The 10,393-nt window shown below is 36.7% G+C and overlaps 1 protein-coding gene across 1 annotated transcript; it reads right to left on the bottom strand.

The window, feature by feature from the left end:
* Positions 1 to 8,100: 8,100 nt before the first annotated feature.
* LOC118577809 (olfactory receptor 5B3-like) lies at positions 8,101 to 9,060 on the bottom strand. The gene has a single exon (XM_036178503.1). The coding sequence runs from the start codon at positions 9,058 to 9,060 to the stop codon at positions 8,101 to 8,103; it is 960 nt and encodes a 319-aa protein (XP_036034396.1).
* Between the last annotated feature and the right edge of the window lie 1,333 nt (positions 9,061 to 10,393).

Genomic DNA, 10,393 nt, shown 5'->3' with positions numbered 1-10,393 from the left:
ATAGTAGTAACATAAATAGAAAAGAGACAAAAATCACAATTATTCAGTATGTCTTGAAGTTCTTTCAAGGTTCATACACATGATATGTTAAGAGAATACCTAAATTCCCTAAAATGGAAGTTTTTACATTCATACCATAAACCCACTCCAGTTTTTGTTTTAAGGAACTATTCCCATCATCTTTTTATCCTTTAACATAATTCACAGTAGGTGTTACTGCCCAACTCCCTTTCTGTCAACTACAAGTCTCATTAACATTGTTTAAGTAATATATAAGGCCATCAGTTCTTTGGAAGAAAGAACAATGGATCCAACAGCAAATGCGAGATAATCAAGTCAGCCACAGAATGCTGACAATGTTTTCTCAGGTAGTAATCAAATACTTTCATGCTTCCTGAGACATTGAAAAACAGAGGAGAGAGCAATAATATGCATCAACTCCTTAAACTTTATAAATTCTTCTTCTTTCAAAGAAGGGCCACGTACTTGCCTTGCTTACCAAACAAAAAATGAGAAGATTGTGTATCTCACATAATTTACTTTACTTATGACTTAAGAAAAAGATGAAATGTCTACATGACATCGTAGCAATTAAAAGTTTGTTAATATAGCTTTTACCTTTGAGTCCTTTTCCTTAACTGTGTATGAAAACTGACAGAAAATCTTTAGTCAAGAGGTGGCTGTAAAAGAGATAACAGTGAATACCATTCAAATGCACAGATGAAGTCTTCTGAAACATGACATTAAGCATGTTGTTATTTAAGAAGCTAATGCATGAAGAACAAGAAAAACTATCTAGACTTGGACAGCTCTAGAGATTTCTTTTATGGCAATACCAGCAGCTCCCAAACTCCTTTCTAGGAAAAAAAGCAATTAAAACTGTGGGTACCCATGTACCTATGGGAAGCGCTTCTGATTGTACTCAGGGGATTATTAATGACAATGAAATAAGGAAGATTTGAAGTTTGGAGAAAAGATAAGAGGTACTAGGAGAGGTAGATGGTAATGGTAGATGGATATGCTCAAGACACATTATATCAGTATATGAAATTATCACACAATGAATTAAACATTGTTTAAAAACTTACGAGTTGATGGTTATTCTCATTGTGCCCCTGTGTTCATATTACGTGCTATGTATCCTTTTAAGGTGTTTCAACTGATGCATAATATCTATTTTCTAGAGTCCACACATTGTGATGTAGAATTTTGTATAGTGTGTCTTGCATATGTTCTACTCAATAACTATACACCAATATATCTGAGATTTTCATATAGAAGTTGTAAAAAACTGAAATAAATCTCAAGGCCCAAATGAGGGTCTTTTAATACAATGGACAAGTGGACATGTATGAAGTGGAAATGTAATAAACTTTAGAGATGGACCTTGTTTCAGCACAAAATGTTCTAGTGTTCAAATAGTCTCAATGAAGAGTCTGAAAAGCAACTCTAATTCATCTGTTATGCATTGTGAATATGCTTAAGTATTATTTATCAGTTAAAAATCAAAATTCAGAAGGCTTGAGAGATTACTCAGTGATTAAGAGTACTTATTGCTTTAGCAGAGGATCACAGTTTGTTTCCCAGCACCCATGTCAAAAGGCAGACAACTCCCTGTAACTCCAGCTCAAGGGGATCTGATTCCATTGGTCTCTACAGGCACCTGCACTGATATATAACCACACACACACACACACACACACACACACACACACACACACACAAGCACCACTTAAAAATAATAAAATAATCATTAAAAATAAAATGGGTTTAAAATTAAAATTAAAATATGATTTAAGAATTCTGCTGAAAGTAACTATGAAGATCAGTTTAAAACTAACACCATAGCATTTTAAAATTGTATATTATACTATGTAGTTTAAATAATACATAAAGCATAATTATTATTTTTTATTATATTTGTGTTTTAATTTTACACATCAGCCATGGGTTCCCCTGTCCTCCCCACTCCCGCCCCCGCCCCCACCTTCCCTGATTCTTCTCTTAAAAGCAAAATTGTCCTTAATGAATTTAAATTTTCTCTTTTTTGCTTTCTTATTTTTTTATTTTATAATTTAATATAATTTTACATATCAGCCATGGATTCCCCTTTCCTCCTCCCTCCTGCCCCCCCCCCTGCCTTCCCCCAGCCCACCTCTGCATTCCCATCTCCTCCAGGGCCAGGACTCCCCTGGGGATTCATTTAAACCTGGTGGATTCAGTACAAGCAGGTCCAGTCCCCTCCTTCCAGGCTGAGCAAAGTGTCCTTGTGTAAGCCCAAGGATCCAAACAGCCAGCTCATGCACTAAGGACAGGTCCAGGTCCCACAGCCTGGATGCCTTCCAAACAGTTCAAGCTATTCAATTGTCTCACTTATCCAGAGGGCCTGATCCAGCTGGGGGCTCCACAGCCTTTGGTTCATAATTCATGTGCTTCCATTCGTTTGGCTATTTGTCCCTGTGCCTCTCCAATCTTGGTCTCAACAATTCATGCTCTTACAGTCCCTCCTCTTTCTTGACAATTGGACTCCTGGAGCTCCACCTGGGGCCTGGCTGAGGATCTCTGCATCCACTTCCATCAGTTATTGGATGATAGTTCCAGCACGACTGTTAGGGTGTTTGGCCATCTGATCACCAGACTAGGTCAGATCAGGCTTTCTCTTGACCATTGCCAGCAGTCTACAGAGGATGTATCATTGTGGATTTCTGGGGACCTCTCCAGCACTCTGCCTATTTCTCTTCTCATGTGGTCATCATTTAGCATGGTCTGTTATTCCTAGTTCTCCCTTGACAACCTAGATGCCCTTCAACTGAAGAATGGATAAAGAAAATATGGTACATATACACAATGGAGTACTACTCAGCAGAGAAAAACAATGGCATCATGAGGTTTGCAGGCAAATGGATGGATCTAGAAAAAATCATCCTGAGTGAGGTAACCCAGACTCAGAAGGACAAACATTGTATGTACTCACTCATAGAAGGATAATGCATAATTATTATCCTGTTAGTGACAATAAAATACACAAAGATATCATTCATGACTAAAAGAGCATAAAGTGAGAGGACACACAGCTGTTTGATTACTACTGAAGTTTTGTTATAGTTCAAACTTCAACAGCATTGGCTTTCCTTAATTGGAACATTCTGACTCACTTGCATGTGTGGAATTTTCTTACTCCATAGCCAGAAAAGCCAATTCTTCATAACAAATAAATAAAGATTCTATTAGTGCTGATTGTGTTCATATCCCTGCATAACCATAGTTTGACTATGAGATTGGGACTTAAGAATAATCCTAGAAATGAACTCATTCAAGATTGCTTCTGGTGTTTATGGGCTTAGCATTTTAGAGGGTACCAAGCACTAATTAATCTATATTCAGCAGGAAAGAGCATGGCAAACTAAACTGTTATTTGGCAACATTAAAGCCTAAAATATTGTTTCTGGACACTTAAATAAAAGCATGTAATTAAAATAGACTTATGAAGAAATGTATGCTCAGCTTTGAAATATTTCAGTTTAAAATTCATGTGTTGGAGGCTAGGACTCAAAGTGACTTCATTAATAAATGAGGCCTTCAGGAGAGATGCTTAGTAGGTGAAGTTGCACTCAGTGTGACAGGCAGTGTTTGTCAGTCTCACAGGAGGCAATGAAACCCTTTCCACATCACCATGCATCAGTGAACATGTAGATGGGGCTTTTAGGGAGACTTTTTATGTCTTCTGTTCTTCCACTTTGTAAGGACTCAGTATTCTCCCCTGTGAGAACTTCACAGCTTTTATATATTTGCTTTATATCATGAGGAAATAGAGCCAAAAGATGTCCAACAAGGAAGGAGGAATCACATAACTGTTGGCAACTATAATTTGGATGCACAAGCTCTAAAGTCTGGGAAATAAATGTATGTTTTATACTCTAAGGTACTTTGTTACAAGACAGATAGACCATCACATAATAAATGATACTTTTGAATTTTTTGTCAATTTAGAGAACATAATGTGCCTTGTTATTCCTGATGTCATGTGTAGAAGGAAAAATGAGATAAGGGATATGATTGCCATTTTAACTCCTGGAAAAAACACATAAATGTTTTGAAGTCTGTTTGGAAGAAGCATTTATCTACTCTGGCTAGATTGCTGAGGAGCTGAAATCAGTCCAATCCTGTGAGTGGCTGATGTAAAAACCAACATGTTATCTGAGTTAACAAGAAGTGGTTTTAGATTATACTACCACTTAAACAAGCTATGTTTCTTAGGAAATTTGGCATCCATACGAGAGTGGCCTTCATCCAATCACCCCTAATCCAATGTAAAACATCACGCTGATCTCTCTGGGCAACAGAGACTTTTTTATTTATTTTTTTGGGGGGGGGGGTGTTTGTTTGTTTTTTTGAGACAAGGTTTCTCTGTGTAGTAGTTTTGGTGCCTGTCCTGGATATTGCTCTACAGACCAGGTTGCTGGTGTTGAGCTCACAGAGATCCACCTGGCTCTGCCTCCCGAGTGCTGGGATTAAAGGCGTGTGCCACCACTGCCCAGCTGACACTGCTTTAACAGTACCTTTTGTCATTGATTGCACTACCAGCTCCCCTTGAACTCTGCCTGTGGCTTTTAGACTCAATCCAACCATGAGTTCTCATGGGTACTAGTGAAGGACCAACCCTGCAAATTAGGACTTATCAGTCTCCAAAAATGAGTAGCATTTGTTATTTAAAACAAACACTAAAAATATGGTGACTGTGCTTTATTGAAAGTACATTTTTTTATTAATTAAATGTATTCATTTATTTTATATCCTGACCCCAGTTTTCCCTTCTTCCCTTCATTCCCTCCTCCTCCTCTGCCTCACCCAAATCCACTCCTCGTCCATTCCTGTCAGAAAGGGGCAGGCCTCCCATGGGTGTCATCAGAGCATGGCATATCAAGTTGAGATAGGACTAAGCTCCTGTCCTCATATTAAGACATGGTAAAGAAACCCATTATAAGGAATAGGTTCCCAAAAGACTGCCAGAGCATCAGCAAGAGGCCCCATTCTTCTTGCTAGGATTCCAACAAAACCCCCACAAATCTACATGTTTCTTAAACAAATGTCATTCATTTGGTATATTGAAATTAACATTGAAATTTCATATTTCATATATTTAGCTAAAATGCAATTTGATCATATCCACTTCCACACCTCCCTTCAACATCCTCCAAGCCCTGGCTAAGGACATATTTCCTTAATTAATACCCTATTTAATTAACAAAATAATTAAAGTTTAATTACATTGCTTCCTCCTCTCTAGCTTCCAACTCCTCCCTCATTCTCCCTCACCCAGTCAAATTGATGGTGTCTTTTATCATTATTTTTACATATATGTGTATAAATATGTTCATAAAACCTTCTGAGTCCATTTAGTGTGGCTTTTATCTGACTTCAGGTCTGACTACTTTATATTAAATAACCAATTAAGGACCTCATCCCTGGGAGAAGGTAATTCTCCTTCTCTCAGTCCTTGGTTGCTTGTACTTCTTTGCCTGGAGATGAGATTTTTTTTCCACTTCTGCATAGTATATTTATTGGTACTGTCATTTATTTGGGTCTCTTTTGGCAAATTTGTCTTATTTGGGTCTTTTATTGTTGATATATTATGAGTATAGCTTCCATGTAATTTCCTTTTTTTAAAATTTTATTATGAGTACAATTAGTACTGCCCATATGTTATATTTGTGGAGTTATCCACTTGGAATGGAAATTCTCTCAATAGACAGCCTCCAAAGAAAGTGGGGGTTATTACAGGTGTCCCATTTGGGAAGGAGCACTCCACAGTCACTTCTCTGCATATAGACCAGTAGTAATTCTTTATAATAGCCTCTGCTTCAAAAAAGAAGTTGTTTTTTGTTTGTTTGCTGGTTTGTTTGTTTTGTCTGCTTTTTGTTTTTGTTTTGGTTTTGGTTTGGTTTTTCAAGACAGAGTTTCTCTGTGTAGCTTTGGAGCCTGTCATGGAACTCACTCTGTAGCCCAGGCTGGCCTCAAACTCACAGAGATCCACCTGCCTCTGCCTCCCGAGTGCTGGGATTAAAGGTGTGCACCACCACCCCCTGGCGAAGAAGTTTTTTTGATGAGGAATTAGAGCCACAATAATTTATGGAAAAGAATTTAGATGGAAGTTGGAACATTTTACTTAGTTGTGTGATTCCTCAAATATGTATATCAATTACTTACATAATATATTTAACATATTGATGAATTTTAAGATTGTACTTGAGTGATGTGCTACATGCCACTTAAGTTGACATCAGTTCTTAGTAAACCTTATTGGAGGGCTTGATGGTCTAGTTGATAAAGGAAATCTCAGAACATAATTAGGAATAAAAATGAGGAGGAAACTTAGAATATACAAAACAATGTTTCAATAGAACAGAAAATTATCAGTGTCTCTTGAAAGATACTGAACGTAGCTCCAGTTGGCTATTATTATGTGTGACTCACTTTCACAATGAATAACTCAAAGGTTCAAAATATGCGTTAAACTAAATTCAACAAATGTTAATCATTCAACAATTACTTACTGAAAAGCTACATTGACAAAAATATCTGACATAATGCTAAACATCATTATTTTTAATCAGCATGTGTTAATCATACACAAGATGTTTCCTTATAGTATTTTATACACACATACAGGTATATTTTATGTTTTTGTCTAACTTACTTTCACCACTCTGTCATATACACGTTTTGTGTGCATGTATTTGTATTTCTATATGTGTGTGTGTGTGAAAGAGGAAATGTATCTGAACAAAACATTTTCTGCTCCCAGGAAATTTATATCCCACATAAGAAAGATGAATAGGTTTTGATAATGTGAATACATGGTCAATGAAGAGCGACAAAACTATTGAGAATGACAAAGGAGGGCAGGACAGTGTTGGCAGTGAAGTGAGCACAACTTCTTTATGAAGATGGTGAGGAAAGGATTCTCTGACACATCAACATCTGAGCAAGTGTCTGAAAGGAATGAGATTCATTCTCAAAGGGAAGTGCAAAGATCCTGAGGCAAGATCACAATTGCAATCATAAAGAACAAGCAATGATAAGACTGGAGATATGGTAAGAGAGAAGGCAAATCACTCAGTGTAGAAAAGTAATAGCCAGCTCTTCCAGAAAGTAAATTACACATTACCACTCTCTTTGTACTAATCCATAGGAGATGTCAGAGTAATTCATCTTTCAGTAAAATGTAGAAAAGAAATTTCACTGTCATTTAATAGCGCATATTCTGAAACTAGACTCCTAAAATGGCAATAAAATAAAAAATAATATGTTACTTTTACAACAAAATATCCGAATTAAAAATTAAACTATCCAATAAATGCTGCTGGATTTTTTCTGTGTTCTCCAGTGAAACAGAAACAAATAAAATTGCATCTATGTAAACACACATATTTATAGAGCAGGACATTTGTTATCAGTATGGTTTCATGTAATAGTGGAAGATGTAAACTAATATATTGACTGAAGTCTAGGGAATAAAGAAAGTATGCAGTCTGTTCAGTCTGAATTCAACATCCTATGAAAGGGAAAAGTGAGCTGGATAGTGTAAACCTTGAAGATCAGACAGAAGTTCTGATGTCAAAGAATGAGGAAATATATATGTTCTAGATAAAAGAGGGGAGGAAGGAGGAAAGAGCGAAAGAGAAAGGGAAGGCAGAAAGGAGAAGGGGAAGAATAGAGGAGAGGGAAAGAGAATGGAAGAGAAGACAAGGAAAGAGGAGAGAACCAGCTGCAGAGACATGTGAGATGAAGAACTGGTACTTTCTCTGGTTTCTGTTCTACTTAGAAGAGCCCACAATGGATGAGATGCTGGCCAGACTTTCAGATTAACATATTAGTGCAAAATGCAGAAAAAATAGTGAATTCAACAATATTCTGACTAAATATTTGTGTAAGCCACCCTGGATGTTTTAGACACCTTAATTTAGATATATATTTCTGGATATAATTATCCTATTTGTTTGTTTCTGTAAAACAAATGTTTCCTGGAACTTGCATGAAAGGTGGATTTTAAATGTAATTCAATAACTAAAAAATATCAGAAAAGAATAAATCCAAGTATCATGCATTTCTTAAATGAGAAATGAAAGTCAAATATTTTGCCTCCAAAACTATCTTTTTGAAGGCACTCTTCACTTCTTGGTTCCTCAGGCTGTAAACCAGAGGGTTCAGCATGGGGATGACCATGGTGTAGAACACAGAGGCAATTTTGTCAGTGTCCATGGAGTGGCTGGAGCTGGGCTGTACATACATAAAAATACTGGTTCCATAGAAAATAGAGACTGCAGTAAAGTGGGAGGCACAGGTGGACACAGCCTTGTGATGTCCTGCAGCTGAGTGCATCTTCAGGATGGTGACAAAAATGAACGTGTAGGATATCCAAATAACTATAAAGGCAAAAAATATGTGGAAGCTCACTATATAGACAAGAATAAGCTCACTGACATGTCTGTCAGAACAAGAGAGAACCATTACTGCTGGAATATCACAGAAAAAGTGATGGACCACATTAGACTCACAGAAAGAGAGCCTGAATGTGTCTCCAATGTGGACGGAGGCATTCAGGAAACCAATGACATAGGAGACAATGATCAACCATGTGCACACACTTGTAGTCATGGTGGTGGCATAGTGTAGGGGCTTACATACTGCTGCATAACGATCATAGGCCATTGATGCCAAAAGGTAGTTTTCCACAGTAATAAATGCTGCAAAAAAGAACATCTGAGCAGCACAGTCGTTGTAGGACATGACCTTGTCCCCTATAAGAAAACCAGCCATGACTTTTGGAGTGACCGCTGAAGAGTAACAAAAGTCCACTAGAGACAGGTTACCTAGAAAAAAGTACATGGGACTGTGGAGTTGAGGATCCATGAGAATCAACAGGATTATCCCAAGGTTACCCACCAGGGTGATGGTGTAGATTAGGAGGAATATGATGAAGAGAGGAAGCTGTAGACTTGGGTCATCAGTGAGCCCCAGCAGGAGGAAGTGTGTCACCACAGTCCAGTTCTCCATCATACTGTACAATCTCTGCAGCAATAAAAAAGAGGTCAATGTGATAAAAAAAAAATGGAAATTAGAAGGTATGAAAACAGTATGTACTCTGCCATTGTCGCTATAAATTTTACCTCAAGATTTTTCAAAAGAATGTATGAACTTGAAACCCAAATTGAATGTATCAATTTCATACAGGAATACAGGAATTCACAGTATCAAGTCTGAATCATCTACATAATTTTAACAATGCATCAATTTGTAAACAGACATATAGACAATTTAATGTTTGATGAATATGATTAGCATGGATGAATGTATTTGACAGCTCATTTATTCTAATTACAATAAAAGCTGACACTTCCATATACTTACTTGTCAAAATTTCTGCAGCTGCTTTGATTGTGGTCTTGCAATACCCTCTCAACAATGTTACTTTGTTACAATTTCTATAAATTGAGAAGCACAAGAATGTATGTAATTCATTCATGCTGATATGGTCCTTGGTTATAATATTGCCTCAGTAACCATGTGAAACTTTAATTTAGGATGAATAATTCCTAAGTAGGTCTAAAGTATGTTTAAGTTAAATTAAATTTAAATAATAACTCAAATTAAACGAATTGTTAAACAGTTTTACATGTTATTCAAAATACTTTTAATTTTTAGTAAAGGCAAAACCAAGCCAATAGAATCTTGAAGTATGAAATGAGCCCTTTTTAATGCCAAACTTGCCAGAAATTAATTTATGACCCTTGTCTGACTTGTGTCCTTTTTCTGCACTAGCTCAATGATTATTATTGTCTGCACATCCATGCATATATACAATTACAAACAGGTTAAAGATGAGTTTAATTACTAAATCATATCACATCTCAAGGAATGATCAAATGATGGGAAAACTGGGAAATTATTAGGGTAAGTTCAACCAGCAGAGGTAACTCTAAGTAATGTATGTCCCCAGTTACATGCAGCAGAGAACTCTGGTTCTTTCACAAGATGTCTGCTATTTATTTTCTAATATCATACTTCCATCTGAAAAATGAAGATTACAAATAAGACCTACTTTCCATTAATATTGTTAGAAAAAATATGTTACTATATAAAAGAAAGTCAACTATTGAATGTTCACTATAGGTCACATACTCTGTCATGTTGCTATTGGGATGGGACAATGGACAACATGTTTTTTTGATCAAGGTCAGTACTGGTAATGCAGAGCTTCATTTGCCATGAGTGAAGGGTTGACATTTCTCTGCCCAATTTTCCTTAGAGACTGGTGTCAGTGAATGTCTGCACCCTCTAGTATTTAGTGTTCCCTAATCCAAACATACAACTGCTACTTCTGTAATTCCAA

This window comes from Onychomys torridus, chromosome 1, assembly GCF_903995425.1.
Source record: "Onychomys torridus chromosome 1, mOncTor1.1, whole genome shotgun sequence".
Lineage (NCBI taxonomy): Eukaryota > Metazoa > Chordata > Mammalia > Rodentia > Cricetidae > Onychomys > Onychomys torridus.
The sequence above is the reverse complement of the archived record's forward strand: the minus strand, read 5'-3'. Positions and strand labels throughout refer to the sequence as shown.